The following is an 18,048-nucleotide window of genomic DNA, read 5'->3' as shown; positions in this document are numbered from 1 at the left end:
CTCTATCTAAATCGTGTTTCTTGCTTTCTTTTGTAATTTATAGTGTAGACCATAGATCACAACATAGCTTTTAGCGAATCGGGCAACCTATTTGCATCAATTGTGGGCTCTTGATTTTTAAGCTCCTAAAAGACTGCTCACACATCGCAATTGGATGATTCAAAACAAGGTTTTAGAAAACAATCCACTTAATCATATATGTGCACTTTCACAAGCAAGATATTTATGAAAATATCAAAAACTTAGGGGGCTAGCTATGTCACAATGATTCATGGACTCGATGATTGGGGATGCAGATTCAACTAGCAAGTTATAAAAATGTTGCGAACATGGGACACAAAGACATGAACTTTTCAATTTTTTTAAATAGGAAAACCTATTGATATTTTAATATTAAATTTATGGAAGTATTATTAAAAGATAATAAAAACTAATTTAAAAATTTTAATTAATGGCCATAGGAATCCATAGGTCTGCATGTCACCAAGAGGGCCAAATTGGCATGTCCTTGTGACATAGCTTAGGGGGCGTTTGAATGCTTTGGTTCTTAGATCCAAAGCTTCGATTTAGCATAGGGCCCCGGCCAAATTGGTGTGTTCTTGTGACATATCACGTGTTTGTATGAGCCATGCAGGACAAGTTAAATGTACAAAATTGAAAAATATAACTATGTTGTTAATTAGTATATAATGGGTTAGAAAATGAGATGATCTGCTAGTAGTTCAGCTCATGTTTGGCTTATAAAGAGCCCGTTCAAACTCATCAATAGAGCTGAGGAACAAGTCGTGCCGCTCGTGGTTTGACTCGTGTTCAATTTATAAAGAATTCGTTCAAACTCGTAAAATAGGTTGGGAGATGAACAGGTATTTGGCTCAGCTTGGCTTGTATAAGCCCGTTAGACATTAGAAAATATAGTTTAATTATATTTTACATATAGTTTTTTGTAATATTGTTTTTTTTCAACTCTAACCCAATGCATTTTTCTGTAAACAAGTCAGTTTGAACTCGGCTTCTTTTTTTAATTCTGGCTCATGATGAGCTTGAACTCGGCTTAGCTCGCTACAAGAATGAGCCATGCATGAGCACTTCAACCTCGGCTCATTCAACTCATTTACCAAAACAAGTCATCATATAGTCTCATCAAGTAAGATACAAGTAACAAATGCTCAACTCGGTTTGACTCGTGTAGGGTCGTTAATTAATAATAAAATCTATTTTATATCATAGCAGTGGTGGAGTCACATGGGGTCAAGGTGGGCACACGCCACCCTGACCTGGGAAACCCCGAGTCATGGTGAGCAGTGCCCATCTTAACCCAAAACTCTAAAGAGAGGCCTCGGGTCAAGGTGGGCACCACCTGGGCCCGGTCATGAGAGCACCCCTCCCCAGTCTCTCTCTCTCTCTCTCTCTCTCTCTCTCTCTCTCTCTGGAGTACTGATCAAGTTCTAGCAATGCCTTCCCCCTGCAGACGAGCGATTTCAAATGGTTACCGTCAATCTGCAATGCTCTGTCGCAATCCTGTATCGATGCACAGAAGTTCTTGAGTCCGAACAGAGCTTTCACTCTGTTAGCAAAGGCTAAGCACAGGGCTTCTTCGACGCTGTGTCGAGTTCTTCAGAAGGGTGCTGTTCCCAGAGATTTGAGGAACTGGGTGTAGGCATCAATGCAATCTTTCTACTCTTCCCTCATCAGAAGTTTGTTCGCTCTTGACCTGAGCACCTGCAACTAGTTATTCATCATCTCTCTCTCTCTCTCTCTCTCTCTCTCTTCGGAGTTCCGACAGGACTGCATCAAGGATAACAATCCAACGGTGAGTGGTCTCTCTCTCTCTCTCTCTCTCTCTCTCTCTCTCTCTCTCTCTCTATGGCCTTGCTTTAATGTTTTTTCGCTTGCCTTACCCATGCCTCCCTCATCCCTCTTCTTTTCGGGCCTATGCTCCACCCATCCTCTGCTCGTCAACCAGCAGGCCCTCTTCTCCATCCAAGAGGCGTTGAATGACGGGGGTCTCCGTTGCCCTACATTTCCGCCTCTCTTTCTGTATGTTTTTTATCTCTCGAAGGTGTTCACTTCTTGTCTGGCCTTCGGCTCATTGCTCCCTCATGACATCAAGCATTTTATGCGAGTCATCAAGGTTGAGCCCCTTCATGCTTGCTCGGTCAGTGCCCTGCTTTGTGCTCTTTTTTTTCTACCGTATTTCTTCCCGATCATATGGCTTACGTGGTTGGCAGGAGGTTAAGTCACCCTGACAGTAGTCATTTACCCAGAATTTATCTCGCTCGAATCTTTCTCGGGCTAAGCTGGGTGACTGGTGGTGTGTCGTTTGTCGGTCACTCAACTATCGAAAGCGTCACACTTTCCACCTTTGTGCTTCGTCTTTTCAGTCCAGGCGACACCCGGTCTGCAGGCGCTCTAGTGTTGTCCTCTCATCTCCTTTCTGCGGTTGGGCTTCTTCGTGTGTTAAGCACCCCTAACGCAAAACTGCGTTCTTGCCATGGGTGAAGATCGACCAGCTGCAAGATCCTTCATCTTCTTTCATGGCTATAAAGATTGGTTCTACTTGGGTGTCAACTCTCTCGTTGCAGTTTGCACCTATGTCATTCACGGGGAAACGTTTCTTGTAAGTCCATCTCAACCGCATCCCTCTCGGTGGACCTCTCGCCCCCCAGTGCTCGTCTTGGTTCTTGCACCTCAATGCTGGTTCCCTCTTCCTCTAGTGATGCTGCCGATTTTGCGGATTCTTCTTTCAGCGATGATTGCAGTTTTGGGGTTCCGTCCAAGTGCTCTATGGTTTCGGCAACAAAAAGAATGGCAAGCGGTCTTTTCGACTTAGCTATGTCGTGATTCCGTCATTCAATCCTCTGGTGGCCGTGTTGGCTCCTCGGTAATAAAGTTCGGCTGCAACCATCTACTTTGGTGGTTTCCTTGCCCAACGTCACTGGGTCAAAAAGCCCTATGGAGGTTTTCCATGGTACTCAGTCTTCTCTAGGCTTGCCCCTTGAGGCCTTAGCGTCTGTTTGTCCTCTTTTTCAAGACGGTAGCTCATCTCGTGTGTGTTCCCAAAAGCTGTTATTTCTTCTTTCATCTGCCGATAGGTCTGCATCCGACAATCATCAACGTCTTAGGGGACCTCGCCACCTTCTTTTAAGGTCGTCACCTCTAATCTTGGCACTTCATTCATAGTTGACAACTGTCCTAGGGGTCCGCCCCTTTGCACTTTGGAGTCTATGGTTGGGATGAGTGGTGGTTTATGTCGAACACATCCTTTCTCATCCTCCCCCCTTGCCTCTCATTCCCGAGGCGGCGGGCCAGCTTCCGAGCCATCTTTGCCAAGATCTCGCCCCTCCAGTGTTTGGTGGGCTAAATGGATGCTCGATAAGCGTTGTTCGTTGCAACCGCCCTCTATGGTGGACCACTTGCCCAAGGTTGATAGGCCTCAGTGCCCTTTCATAGTCATCTAGGAGCCTCAGTCTTCTCTCAGCCTGCCGTACAAGGCTGCATCATCGTTTTTGTCTCCTCTTCACAATGGTGGTTCAAGTCATGTGCTTTTCCCGCAACCGATGGTTCATCTCTTGGATGCTTCTGTTTTTTTGTGTGTCAATCATCAACCTCTCCTTGGAGACTTGTGTATGCCTCAATTTCTCTGCATGCACATTGATGGCATCTCGGTCATGGTGTCATCTCTCAAAGATCGAAGCAACTTATCTCTTCTATGTCTGATTTTCAACCGTCTTGTCTGTCCCCCACCTTTCATCGCGATTGTCTGGAATCATTCCTCCTCTGTCGATACCTCATCCTCCAAGGAGTTTGAGTTCGATGGACAGGGGGGCTCTCCCATCTCGCCCTCTCCTTCGATAGCTGCTCTGCCTTCTTTGCAAAGTCCTCTCTCTTCCTCTATGGGTTTATTCATGGCCGAAACAGCTCAGCGTCTCGATATATCGCTCCCTCAATCGCAAATACAAAGCATCTACATCCTTATGCATGAGTCCTTTGATGCTATCATAGATGATTTGTTGTTTGTGGTCGTTGTTGATCCGCATATCCTAACAGTCAACACGCCTCCTCCTTCTTTGGTCGGGGACTTTTAATCTTCGGAGCGTGGTGATTTCTCCCACAGGAGACATCGTCAGACCTTGCATTCTCCTTCCTTCCAGTATGGGGTAACTCCTAGGCGCTTAGTGCGGAATCGTACTCCTCAGGGTTTTTCTGATTTTCAGTTATGAAGATTATGTGTTAGAATATTAGGGGCCTGAATTGCCCCTCGAAGCGTCTTTTCCTTGCAAGTTGGATCTGTCAAGAGAAGTCAGATCTGATCGCTCTTTTTGAGACAAAGATGGTGGAGGTCTCACGCTCAATCGTATCTGAAATCTGGTGAGGTATGGATTTTTTCCTCAAGTCTGCGCTCCATTATGTAGGAGGTCTCCTTATGCTCAGAAAGCCTTCGCTAGGCATCTACCAACTGAACGAAGGCATGTTCTCTATCTCTATCGCCCTGCTTCTTCTTGCCAAGCCTGTACCGACCGTGGACACCATGGTGTATGGTCCCCACCGCCAGAGCCGTCGGAAGGAGTTTTGGTCAGACCTGAATAGGGTCATTCAGTCCCTCGGGGAGCAGCATCTTATCATGGGTGATTTCAACTGTCTGATGTCGTCAAATGACTCAAGCATTCTTGTTTTATACTAGACTTTTATGATTGGCTTCCAAAAATTTATTCAGATGCACCACCTGTATCTTGTCCCCATATCGATGAAGCTTTCTCTTGGTCCAATCGGTGATCTCGCCCGTGCTACCGTCTGCTCGATCACATGCTCATCTCTTCGGTTCTGTCGGGCTCTCTCAATGACATCTCGTGTTGTCTCCTACCCCAATATGTCTCGGATCATAGTCAAGTTGCTATCCGATGGGGGCATGGCTTCTTCGGATACAAAACTTTCAGATTTGAGCAATGGTGGCTAAAGGAGTCTGGTTTCAAGTCGGTCGTCCTTCATTCTTGGAGTAGACCTTGCTCTGCGGCTAGGGCAGCAACTCGTTGTCTGGTCAAGTTCCTCCGCTTATCTCACGACATCAAATCTTGGCTTATTTCCAGTAACATCAGCAAATTCCAGAATCTGGGGAAATAGGAGCGTGAACTATCTTCTATCCACCAGTCTCTCTTGGCTATGACCTCCCTGTCTGCCTTCGATATTGAAAGCCTCAATGCAAGATCTGCTGAACTGACTCTGCTATTGCATTCTTGGTGACTGGAGGATGAGATTCGCTGGAAGCAGTGATCTCATGTGTTATGGCTTAAAGCGAGTGACGAAAACACCAGGTTTTTCTATTCCTTCATATCTCATAGACATAGGAGGCAAGCCATTCACTCTCTTTCAATTGAGGGTGTCTCCTACTCAGGCGAACATATCCTACTAGCGGTTACCAATTATTTCATTAACCTGTATTCCAGCAGCCACTCGGTCGGTAGTACAATGGGTCCTACCTTCGTTCAGTCCATGGACTGTGTTCTCTCCTCGCCTATGCAGGTTTCTTTCACTGAAGAGGAAATCTATTCTATCGTGCGGGATTCGTCGAGTTGGAAAGCTCCGGGCTCTGATGGTTATCCTGTGGATTTCTTTCACATTTTTTGGCCCTGTGTTAAGAGTGACATTCTTAGTGTCTTCGCTGAGTTCCATCGCAACTGTCGTTTATCAATTCACTATCATCTGACCATTGTTTCTCTTATTTCTAAGGAAGCAACTTCATTAGACATCTCGTGGTTCTGCCCCATATCCGTTCTAGGGAGAATTTACTGAATTATCGCCAAGGTCATGGCGAATAGGATGCGTTCAGTCGCTCCTCAAATTTTTTTGGATGCACAATTTGCCCTCATAGATGGCTGCAGCATTCCTTCATTCTGACCATAGAAGTGCTACACTCTTCAAGATCAGTGAGAGGCCTTTCTTTACTCTAAAGCTTGACTTCCACAAAGCCTACAACTCAGTTCATTGGCCATTCCTTTTTCACATGCTGGTGAACTTTGGTTTTGGTTGACGTTTCTCTAGTTGGGTGCGTGAGCTAGTTACAAATTCAAATCAACGAGGTCTGTGGCCAGCAGTTCAAACTTGGTTGTGGTCTTCGGCAAGGATGCCCCTGTCTTCTTTGCTCTTTAACATCGTTTCTAAAGGCCATGTGGTTTTGTTTAAGAGGGTCGTGGAGTGTGGTCTCATTGGTTCTCTCAGAATCTAGGAGTTCCCTAATCATATCCTTACTTATGTTGATGACATGATAATTTTCGGCAGTGCATCCATCCAACAAATGTTAAGAATCAAGCTTATCCTTCTTTTTTTTTCCTATTGATGTCAGGTTTATCTATGAACTATGATAAATGCCCCTCCTTCTATGTCGACTATTGGTCAACAGATTTTCAGATGCGCTATTTCAGAAAATTCCTTTTTTTACTTGGGTCTACCGCTATAGATCTCGTGTATCCCATCGACAGCCTGGAATGCAACTCTTTAAAAGGTTCAAACTAAAATATCAGCCTGGCAAGCATCTTACCTTTCCATCGCTGGTAGACTTACTCTCATCAAGAATGTTTTAAATGCTATGCCAAAATTCTTTATATCTATGTTCCTAATGCCTATGGAGGTCAGCAAGAAATTCTCTTGGTTGTTGGCGAAGTTCCTTTGGTCTAGGCGAAGTACCAATAACAAGCGCCACCTGGTGGGTTGGAAATCTCTAATGCTTCCTCAAAATAAGGCGGGGTTGGGGATTCTAGATTTCAGATTAAGAAGTATTGTTCTCATCGTGAAGCAAAGTTGTCTTGTGCACCAACCGGGGTCCTCATGTGCAAGCTTTCTTCTTGCTAAATACAGATCGGTTGAATCGTTGTTGGTTGACCACCGCGGGATTCGGCCAACTGTTTCACAGCTGCATCACTCTTGGATCCATGCTTGGTCAATCGCTTTTTTTAATGAGGGTGACGATGACTCTCAGACCCAGTTCTTTCACCGAACTCTCGCCCTTAACAGGTCTTTCCGCACAAGCGCTTGCTACCTGTCTTGCCTGCCTTCGGGGGTAGATTGGTTCCCTGCGTGCCTTATCTGGGGCAAGGGATCTACTCCTCGATCGTGTTTTCTGGCATGGCTAATCCTTCACGAACGGGTGTAGATGAACAACTTTCTCAAATCTATTGGTTTCCATCTTTCCAGTAAATGTGTTATGTACGAGGCGGCCGAAGAATCTGTGTTTCACCTTTTCTGGGAGTGCCCTATTTTTTAGAACCTTTTTAAGGTTACCTGGAATAAGCCTGTCGTTACCGTGCACCAAGAGTCGTTCGCTATAGACCTTTTACGGGGCCCTCAGCCAGTTTGCAATTGCAAGCACTGACAGATTATTTGAAGAACGTGGCTTCTCTCGTCTTGATGGGCTATTTGGATGACTCACAACAATGCCATTTTCTAGCAAGTTCTAGCAGTTTTTAATAAATTAGTGAACTTTATTTTGGCGGATGTGTACGCCATTTTGCGCATTACCATCCCCGATCTTTAGTGCTTTCTGTTGCCGTGGACCCCCACTGAACTAGACTGATCTAGCCTAGTTTTTGTTTTTTTTTTGTTCTTAGTTTTGTTTTTGTTCTCTCGGCCTGCTGGGTTTAATGTTTGTTGACCCTTTTCGTAATGTTGTTGTTTATAGTTTCTCTCTCTCTCTCTCTCTCTCTCTCTATATATATATATATATATATATATATAAACCCTTGTCTCCAACTTTCTGACTGTTTAACGAGTATTTCTCCTTGTCTGCCAGATTCTTACTGAACCGGCCCAGCAGTATAGCCCTTCAAGGTGGTGGTCTCTCTCTCAATCACATAGGGCAGTGGGCATTCCATGTTCATCCATATTCATCTTTATTTTATTTTTTCAAATAAGATAAATGGAACATTAGTTTCTTTATTTTATTTTCAATCAACATTAAATATTATTGACGATTTCACATAAGTTATCATATATATATAATGTTTGTTTAGGTTTTATTTTTTAAACAGCACGAGACATGAATATTTCATTAGGTTTTACAGTTTTTTGTGTTTTTAAAATTAGCATTTAGATATTTTTTTTATTTTTGTATTTCAATCAACATTAAATTTGATCTTATACTTGATATTTAAGGGTTCTTTTTCAATTAGTATATATATATTAATGATATTTGTTTAGCATTTAGGCTTTTGATTTAGCTTTTATTTTTTAAATAACATGAACCATGAATGTTTCATTAAGTTTTAAAGCTTTTGTACTTTTTTCTTTTAATTAGTATTTAGGTATTTTTGTATTTTTTCATGCCAATCAACCTTAAACTTGATTCCACATTCTTGATTTGAGTTATAAACTTAGAATTTAAAGGTTTTTAATTATTATATATGTGAATGATGTTTGTTAAGATTTAAGTTTTATATTTAGCTTTTTTAAATAGCATGAATATTTAATTAGTTTTTTTTTTTTGCTTTTTTTAATTAACATTTTAGGTATTTGATTCTGGTTTTTTAAATGAGGTGAATATTTAATAAGGTATTTTAGTATTTTTCAATACTAAGCATGATTCTACATGCTTAATTTTAATTAGAAACTTAAAAATTTAGTTTTTTTTTCAATTAGCATATATATATGAATGATGTTTTTTAAGAATTAAGTTTTTTATATAGTTTTTGTTTTTTAAATAGCATGAACTATGAATATTTTATTAGGTTTTGGATTTTTTATATTTTTTAATTAGAATGTAGTTATTTATGTATTTTTTTCTCAATCAACATTGAACTTGATTTTAGTTAAAAACTTATAATTTTAGATATTTATTTTTTTAATTATATATATATAATGTTCGTTAGGATTTATGTTTCTTTTTTATAGCATGAATATTTAATTTGGTTTTAAATTCTTTGTGGTTTTTTTTTTCTTTTTAATTTTCATTTGTCCCACCCTAGTATAGATTCCTGGCAAAGCCACTATATCATAGAGTTTAGATAGTTGAAGTTTTTAACTTATAAGTAGTAAGTTTGGAGTCAAAATCCTATTGCTTATAACTTCAAAGCCATGCATTTATTTTGTAAATGAGTCAAATTTAACTTGGGTCAACAGGTTTAAAATCCAAATTCCATTATTTTTACACAGACTAGTATGCAATGAAGATCTTAGCTAGTTCTTATACCTGGGAATAGGATTTGTGTTGGTTCAGGTATAAAACTGGTCTGGGTATATGTCGGGTTTGGGTTCGAGTCAGTTTGGTTTTGAATCATGTGAAACCATTTGGGGCTCTGGGTTGTGTTTGAAAAACAGTCGGATCTAAACGGGTTTAATTGAGTTCATATTTATTAAAAATCGGTTCTCTATGGGTCTAGATTTTAGACCCGATCCAAACCCATGGGTTTATTAAAAATCGGTCAGGTCAGATTAGTTCGGGTCGGGTATACCCGACCGAGTTACACCCCTACAACGGTACAACCCTACAATTTGGTTCATGTAGACCCAGCTCATTAGGCTGCCCATCGGATCCTGTTTGGATCAGGGTCTAGAATCGACCCACTTGCACTCCTAAATCCGAACCGTTTACCTCTCTCTCTCTCAAAGAGGCGCGACCGCGCGAGCAACAGTGTTAGGCTCTGCAGAAGGATGGAGGAGAAGATGAGAGAAAAGGAAGAAGACCCATCGTCTCCGGACGCCGAAGGCCAGCAACAACAGAATGAAAACGAGGAAGAAGAGGGAGGAGGAGGAGCATGGGAGTGGTATGGATGTCCTCTTCTGAGGTTCGACGTCTCTCCTCGGAGGACCCACCATTTCTATCGCCAGTTCAGGGCCTCCTCCTCCTCTAACCCCAAAAATTTCCTCAAGGGAATCAAATGGTAATAAAAACCAACCACCCACCCACCCTCCCCTCTCTCTCTCTCTCTTTGATGAATAACTGGTAGGGTTTTCTTAGGTCTCCAGATGGTTCCTGTTTCCTCGCTAGCTTGGACGACAACTCTCTCCGACTATTCGATTGGTACCACTGCATTTCTCTCTCTCTCTCTCTCTCTCGTCTTGTGATACGTGCCTTTTGTTTCTCTTAACTTTGTTAATTAGGTATATTCTGATTAAATGCTTTGTCTTATTGCTATCATGTTCTTTTTTTGTATTAACAATAGAAAGGTATTATACGTTCGCTCTTTTTTATGTTATACAGCCCAGATATTGCTGATGGTACTCATGCTGCCTATGATTATGCATCAGAGGAAGGTAAGATTGTAAAAATTAACACCTCGTAAGATGAATACACTTTATTGGAACATCATCTGAATTTGAATATTCTATCATGCAGTTATTATACATATTTTTGTTTTCATAATTGATTCAGATTAGAGTCCTTTGTCCCCTATCGATCTGTGCTTTCATCTTCATTGAATAAAAGTAGCTTTCCGGTACTGATGATCAATCAATCTCTGTAAACGTGATAAAGCAGATGCCCTGTGATTAAGCTTGATAGATCTAGGGCCTGTTTGGTAATGTCTCATGAGATTCGGGCTCGTGCAAATGAGAATGATTTTCATTGGCATGGTTAAACAAACATCAGAAAATGAGCAGTGAGAAACCAACTCTCATTTGCCTCTGCAACTGAGAGTTGTTTTCTCATTTACGTGAGAATCAGAATTGCAAGGGGCCTCTTGTGATTCTGATTCAAACGATTTGGAGTTATACGTGGCCCAGCACACGAAACGTACCCTATTGTATGAGCACCCTTTGTAGGATGAATGAGTCAAGAACATGATATCCCAAAAGCTATTAATCTCTAGAGACCCTCCCCTGTAGCCCACAACAGCAACCTGTATTTTCGTTCACTTTAGTGAACAATGGATTACCAACCTAACTTTGATCGTTGCCTTTTCCCATATATAATGTTGCAAGTTGCAACCTGTCACTTCCGTGTGTTTTACACAAGTGGTCCATAGTCCATACTTCCTACTCTTTTGTTTTCGTCCCTACTTTTTTGTTTTCTTGGGAAATAATTATGATCATTGTTGCCGTTGCAGATTCATATAATTCAAAACTTGTTATTCAGGAGGGAGAATCTGTATACGACCATTGTTGGTACCCCTTCATGCATTCTTCAGGTGACTTGCCAGTCATGCCTTTGGAGTAATTGTTTATGTCCCCTATCTCTTTATGTTGAAAATTATTCATTTCTTTATGTTTCAAGAAACAAAATAGGCTCTCAATCCTTTTAGTTAATAACTTGATTGCATTTCAGACCCAACAACATGTGTGTTTGCAACTACTACTCGTGATCACCCTGTTCATCTCTGGGATTCTGTATCTGGTCAGGTACGAAATTTGTTACACCTGAAAGACTATTACGTTATTGGACACTTTGTAGATGTTCTAATTCTCATTTTGTGCCAATGCAGCTCCGTTGCACATACCGTGCATATGATTCTATGGATGAAATAACTGCAGCATTTTCAGTTGCCTTCAGTCCTTCTGGGATAAAGTACTTTATGTGTACATTACATATATGCTTTTGTTTATTATTTCATAGTCTCATATTCTTTACGAGAATTGTTACCTTTTCTTCGGTAATGTGATTTTCTGTGTAGGTTGTTTGCTGGATATAACAAGGCTATCAGAGTATTTGATCTTCATCGTCCTGGTCGAGATTTTGAACACTATCCAACCCTCAATGGAAATAAAGATGGACAGTCAGGTACTTCCTATAGATGTCACTTTCTTATGTTAGTATTCTGTCATTGTGAATACCTAGTTTGTCATGTTGGGTTATTGTGAAACGTCCTGGAAAGCCCCATTTGCAAAATGTGTTTTGTTTTACTATTGCTCATAATATGCTATTTTGCACGATGGTATGTGTGAAAACTATTACATTAGGGCACCAGCGTCTCTAATGTAATTTTGTAGCCTTACCATGTTTGCCATTGAGACGCTTCATTTTGAAGTCTCTATTGCTCAGATAGGAAGTGACAAGCTTTGATACCTCGCAGTTGGTAAGACGTATGATATTTATGCGTAGTTAAGATATATCAAAGGTTTGATATGGGTATTAAATGATGTTTGGAATTATTAGCAGCGCACAGTCTTTTTCAAAAGCTGATCTCTTGATCTGGCATACTCATATGGCATCTCTTCTTGGGTCTATGCTTGTAGGATGTATCCAATCATTTTTTTTTATATTTGAAGTTTGTAATAGTTGATGGATATTCAAGGGATGCCTTGTTGACTACTAGCATCTCCAATGCTAATAAATTCAATAAAAAAATATTGGTTTGACAATAACATCTTCTTGAACTTTGCCATTCATAAGTTCATGGCTTCATGCTACTTAAAAAAACTCATCACTTTGCACTTCCATTAGCTATCTTTGCATCTCTTATTTATGGACTTCCCTCTGTCATTGGAGATTTGGTCTCTGCTAACTTTCTCTCCAGAGCACATGTCTATCAGTTGGCTTTGACTTTACATGCCTCTTCATTGTTCACTTGTTGCAGGGATTGTATCTTGCATTTCATTTAGTCCTTACAATGGGATGTTTGCAGCGGGGTCCTATAGTCAAACTACTGCAATTTATGCAGAGAGTACAATGGAACTTCTGTATTTACTGCATGGACAATTAGGTGGAGTTACCCAGGTACTCAAGAATCTAATTTGTGCACGATTTCATAGGATAACATCTTCATGAACGTGCACATTATTTTCTACTTACAGGTTCTATTTTCAAAGGATGGGAATTATCTATATACAGGAGGCAGAAAGGTAACTTCAAGGCATTTGGATCTATTACTTAATTCATGTATTGCTCCTATAAGTCACAAAATGCATATGTATCTTTGCTGCACTATGGGTGTGGAAGAGATAAGGTGAAGCTTGATTTGTTTTATCTGAAATGTTGTATTCACACAATTGCAGTTTAGGTTTTGAATGAGAACTCCAAAGTACCTAACATTAACAGAATTGAAGAATATAAATGACATTGAATGGATAAATGACTATGTTACACAGACTCTTCTAACAGGGCCCTGCACCCGCACCCAGGAGGGTGCGACACTTGGACATAGCTTCCTTTGTGTTAGGTGAAGTCAACCACACTGATGTCCATTTCTATCCAAAAATAGATTCAGTTAACCCTAATCAAGTCCATTTTTATCTATATTATATATATAAATACATAAATGCACACACATACACATAGTGTTAACTTAAAACTGTTTATATATATATATATATATATATATATATATATATATATATATATATATATATATATATATATATATATATATACTCCCCACACCCCCGCACCCAAATTTTTTTAAAGTGCCGCATCGTCGCACCCGCACCCACATCCACATCCGCACCTATGTGACATAGATAAATGACTATGCTAGGTCCATTATAAGCCAAACAGTATCAGAAGGTGAAGTAGATACAGTTCTCCTTGAAAGAGAGTGTGGCCTGTATTCAACAGATATGCCAAGACTATACAGAAATATATATTGAGATAAAATCATTACACCTAGAATTTAACACTAAAATATTACTGTTAAATTCAGTTGTGCGTTTTAATCTCCTTTTATATATTGTTGTATGGTCCTGGCATATCTAATGATAGGGCCACTCTTATTTTCATGGAAAGTTGTATCCACTTCACCTTCTGATACTGTCTGGTTTATAAAGGACTTAGGATAACCATTTTCCAATCAGAATCATTTCTATTTTTCACGTATGTTACTCCTCTACTTTGAATATGTTAGGTGCATTGGTGTCCTTTTTACATGCACGTAAAATCTTCCTCGGGTCACCCATCAGCTTGTTTATCCATGCATAATTTGAGTTTTGTTAAAGTCTTTATGTATGGTATTTTTGTCATTTTTTCCCCTTGATTCAGTATTTACTTTTAGGCAGGATCTATCACTTTAACTTTTTTTTTCCTTCTTTATTCCTCTTTACTGTCAAAATTGATGTCACTGGTTCCTGACAGGATCCTTACATATTGTGCTGGGATGTTCGCAATACTGCCAGTATCTTGTACAAGTAAGAAGCCCACTCTCAAGCATTAGAATATATACTTTTTTTGTCACTTGCTAGTCTGAATGTGTAAATTCCAAATCACAATGCGTTTTAGGGTGCTTCAAGTGTTACATAAAAGAGATTATTTTCTTGATTCCAAGTTGACCTTGACTATCGATTTGTTTAATTGAAAATCTTACACCAAAGTTCAAGGCTATGCTAATTCATAAAAAATATAATCACTTAGTGACAGCTCAAGCATCTTAATGTTGATGTGGAAGACTTGGTCTGGACTGAATAAATATTGTCTGACAAGGACTTCCAATACATAGATAAATTTATGCCTGCGAGACATCTTTATCTAATAAATGTATGTCTATCTCAACTCCTGACAGTAGAGGAAGATGATATTGAATAGTAATCGGGACCAGGGTTACCGGAAGCGCCATAGAACATGGGGAAGCGTATTTCCTCAAAGCGCATTTCGGAAGTGCAAAACGTAGCGCTTCTGAAACGTGCTGAGAAGCGCCGAAAAAAAAATTGGAAGCACGCTTCCCCCTTTTTTTTTTCCTTGTTTTTCTTTTTTTTCCCTTTTTTTACTTTTCCCTTGCCTCTAGTTTGCTTCCTAAGTCGCTTTCAGTTCGCTTCTCTTCTCGTTTTCGAGATGATTCCTGGTTCGCTTATAAGTTGTCTCGCACCTGCTTTCTAAAATTTTGGAAGTGCCTCGCTTCCGCTTCCCGCTCCTGCTTCCCTGACTGACAACTCTGATCTAGACCTTGTATAATATACATGTTCTACACCAGCATAGAGTACAAAAGTTCACAATCCTGGGCCACTAGTTGATCAGTCTTGCTTTATGTGGACTGTATGTTGGATCAGCCAACTTGCTTTACTAATCCAAGTGTCAGTTCCGAAACACTCTTTTTATCCCTTTTTTTCCTTTTGTTGAACATCACAAACTGATGCTATTCTAGCTGTTCACCTTACAGATAGATATTGTACTAAATGTCTTGAAATTTTCATTGTCTTGATCTTCTACTCTGGCTATTTGCTGACATTTTTTAATTTGGCAACTCAACTTTTTGGCCAGAATTTGAGGTGTAGATCACACAAGTCTATCTACAAAACCACATCGATGATGGGTTCTGTAGCTGGTATAGTTTTTACAAAGCCTGCACTGTTGAAGTGTTGATCTGTCTTGTCATCGTGATTGGATCTTTTTCTCTGTTCTGCAAATGCTGGAGCTGTTTGATTCTTGTTTAAGGGTCTTTGAATTGCATCAAAGCTTTGCTAACAGCAATTTATCCTGGTGGATGGTGCTCAAGCCGATAAATTGTTGTAGCATGCCATACTTACTGTAATGATTGTTGTGATGAAAACGATTTTATCTTTAGCAGACAGAAATGTTGTTTGTAGCTATTTGTGCTTTATTTGCAATTGATTCCAGTTTGGTTTTACCAGACAGAAATGTCTTGCTTCCATCCAACAGATTTGAAGTGCCAACATTGTTTGTTTGGGCCATAACCTTAGGTTGTACAGATCATCAGAGTACACAAACCAGAGAATAGCATTTGATATCGAGCCTTGTGGGGCACATCTTGGCACTGGAGGGCAGGTCTTCTCCTGTTGTTTTCTTTTCTTTCTCAGATTTTCCTAGTTGACCATTGAACATCATATTACAATTTGTTCAGTCGACTTCTTTGAACAGGATGGGCATGTTCATGTCTATGACCTTCAAACTGGGCAGTGGACTGCAAGCTTTCAGGCTGCATCAGGTGAGTATTGTCCCTTTTAAATCTCATTCTATTAAGTCTATTTTATGTTCTCATTTCCTTTGTAAAACTTATCATCTTGATACTTTCTTGTAACAGATACAGTAAATGGATTTTGTTTCCATCCCTCCCTCCCAATGGCTGCTACTTCATCAGGACATCGTCGATTCTTCATGCCAGACGGTGATGAAGAGAGAGTAGTTTTGAGTGGTATATTCCTACCCTCTTTGGCTTCTATCTTAGTTTCTTCTCCTCAGTCTTTTGTGGTTTCTATGTGAAATCCTTTTAAGAAGAATTTATCTAGTATTCTCCAACGGTCCTTTTGCCTAGAATCTGTATTTTTCCTCTTTCTATAGATAAGCTACGCGGCCCTCAATGGGTTTTGAACCTAAGACCTCTTCATTAAGATTGTGCAACCCTAACTGGTCCAGCTATCTTATTCTACCCTAGAATCTGTTCATTGGACATACAGGAGACAGAAATCCACTTTTTCTCCAATTATCCTTTTATATATGAAAAGTTTGACTGATTAAGTTCTGCAGTTTGATATATGTCCAGTGTGTGATACATATATTCTTTTTCTCATGCGACAGGTGAAGAGAACTGTGCTTGCATTTGGAGTTTCCCTTGGACAACTGATTATTCTGTGAGTGTTGAGGATTCAAATGCCCATGTGGGATGTGACGACTCCAACATAGTTTGGTATCATACTTTAAACTGCCTTTTTTCATGTCTCTGCTTTTATTTTATTTTATTTTTTCAAATTTTGCGTATTGGTAGATATCTGGTAGTGTACATCTAGGCATTTCATTGTTCATCCCTGTTTTATAACAATGTTTAGGCCAACATTTAACCTTTAAATCATGGCCGTGGCATCTCTGTTAGTTTATCGTGGATTACTGGATCTTCTTAGCAATTAAAAGAACCTATGAGGCCTAATGCAAGTTTTTGTTTTTTTTTGGTTCTCATCAGATAATGTAGAGCTATCTTCTTTCATGTGGATGCAATGCTGCCAAGGTTTCTCTGTTGAGATGGTAAATGTACCATTGCACCATCTGAGATGATAAACAAAGCTGGAAGCGTTTGAAGTACTCGCTCTGCTATGCCACTTCAAGATCTTACGAAAGATATAAAAAACAACATAAACAATTTATATTGGGATTATCATTTAGGTGGGATTCGGTGAAATGTATAATGCAATGCCATCTCAAAATCAAAGCAAACACTTCAACATTGTAGAAAGGAATGCCTCTCATAGGAAGGAGTCCTAATTGGGAGGTGCATTTCTGCTTCCTCCCATGCTCTCAGGCTCTGTGCTGTTTGGGAGCAGTGGCGTTCCCTAAACACTGATATAGGAATGGAGTTGGCAGATCCAAAATCACATTTTAACACCATTCACAAGATGCTTTGGTTTACTCCATCTTGAACACCACATTTTGGTAAAACCATATCTTGGCAACACAGAAAATGATGCTTCCCTCTCAATGCAAGGCTCCTAAACAGAGCCTAAATTATGGTTTCACCGAGTTGAAATACCTTTTTGTATCGCATAAGACGTACACAAGTTCATGACTTTCAGCACATTGGTAGAACTTAGTAGTTACATAAAACTTGGTCATGCCATGGCAAGTGAAGATGTAACCTCGTAGTCATAGGCTTATACAGTGGCTCCAACAGTTAACCAAGCTAATCCATAATAAGAATATCAATGAAGAATAATGTGGGATAGAGCTGGTAAAGAATCCTAATGAACTGGAACCAAACTGAGGGTGTTCAAGATCCATTTATATTGGTGAGCGAGCGCAGCTCGAGCTCATGGTGAACCCAAGTTAAATGAGTCAAGCTTAAGCTGGCTCATTATAAATGAATTTTATTGTTAAATTAAAATTTAATAGAATTTACAACCTATTGATTGAAGCTCAAAATGGTTCATTTACAAAATAATTGGATTATTTCAAAGTTGTAAGACTTGAACTCTAAGCTTATAGATTGCAAGTCACACACTTCAACCATCTACGCTCTATGGTATAAAATATATTTATTATTAGTTAACGAGATTTACGAGCCAAACTGTGGAAACAGCTGTTTGTTCGTATTTGGCTTGCCGAGCCAATTTTCCAAGTTCAAACTAGCCCAGACCTACTAAGGGATTAGTATGCAAATAACAAATTCGTGGTTAATCAGCAAGACTGATTAATTTGTCTTTTTTGTTCTGGTTCCAATCCCAAAACCCACCAATCGATTTAAAGGACCCAGTTTG

At 39.8% G+C, this 18,048-nt stretch overlaps 1 protein-coding gene across 1 annotated transcript; it reads left to right on the top strand.

The window, feature by feature from the left end:
* The first annotated feature begins 9,636 nt into the window (after positions 1-9,636).
* Positions 9,637-17,006, top strand: LOC149822957 (Transducin/WD40 repeat-like superfamily protein). Its single transcript, XM_089980414.1, has 15 exons — positions 9,637-9,866; positions 9,944-10,006; positions 10,187-10,239; positions 11,031-11,111; positions 11,249-11,322; positions 11,406-11,488; positions 11,595-11,701; positions 12,498-12,637; positions 12,715-12,762; positions 13,988-14,040; positions 15,547-15,631; positions 15,725-15,791; positions 15,888-15,998; positions 16,382-16,490; positions 16,761-17,006. Coding segments are annotated over exons 1-15 (1,305 nt in total). The 3' UTR covers positions 16,762-17,006.
* The last annotated feature ends 1,042 nt before the right edge of the window (positions 17,007-18,048 follow it).

Source organism: Nuphar pumila, chromosome 11, assembly GCF_984573655.1.
Source record: "Nuphar pumila chromosome 11, dmNupPumi1.hap1.1, whole genome shotgun sequence".
Classification (NCBI taxonomy): domain Eukaryota; kingdom Viridiplantae; phylum Streptophyta; class Magnoliopsida; order Nymphaeales; family Nymphaeaceae; genus Nuphar; species Nuphar pumila.
This window is presented reverse-complemented; position numbering and strand designations above follow the sequence as displayed.

Coding starts and splice junctions, on each gene's coding strand:
- LOC149822957 (XM_089980414.1), top strand. CDS start 9,637: ATGGAGGAGAAGATGAGAGAAAAGGAAGAAGACCCATCGTCTCCGGAC. Junction 10,007..10,186: donor TCTCTCCGACTATTCGATTG/GTACCACTGCAT, acceptor TATGTTATACAG/CCCAGATATTGCTGATGGTA. Junction 11,112..11,248: donor CCCCTTCATGCATTCTTCAG/GTGACTTGCCAG, acceptor ATTGCATTTCAG/ACCCAACAACATGTGTGTTT.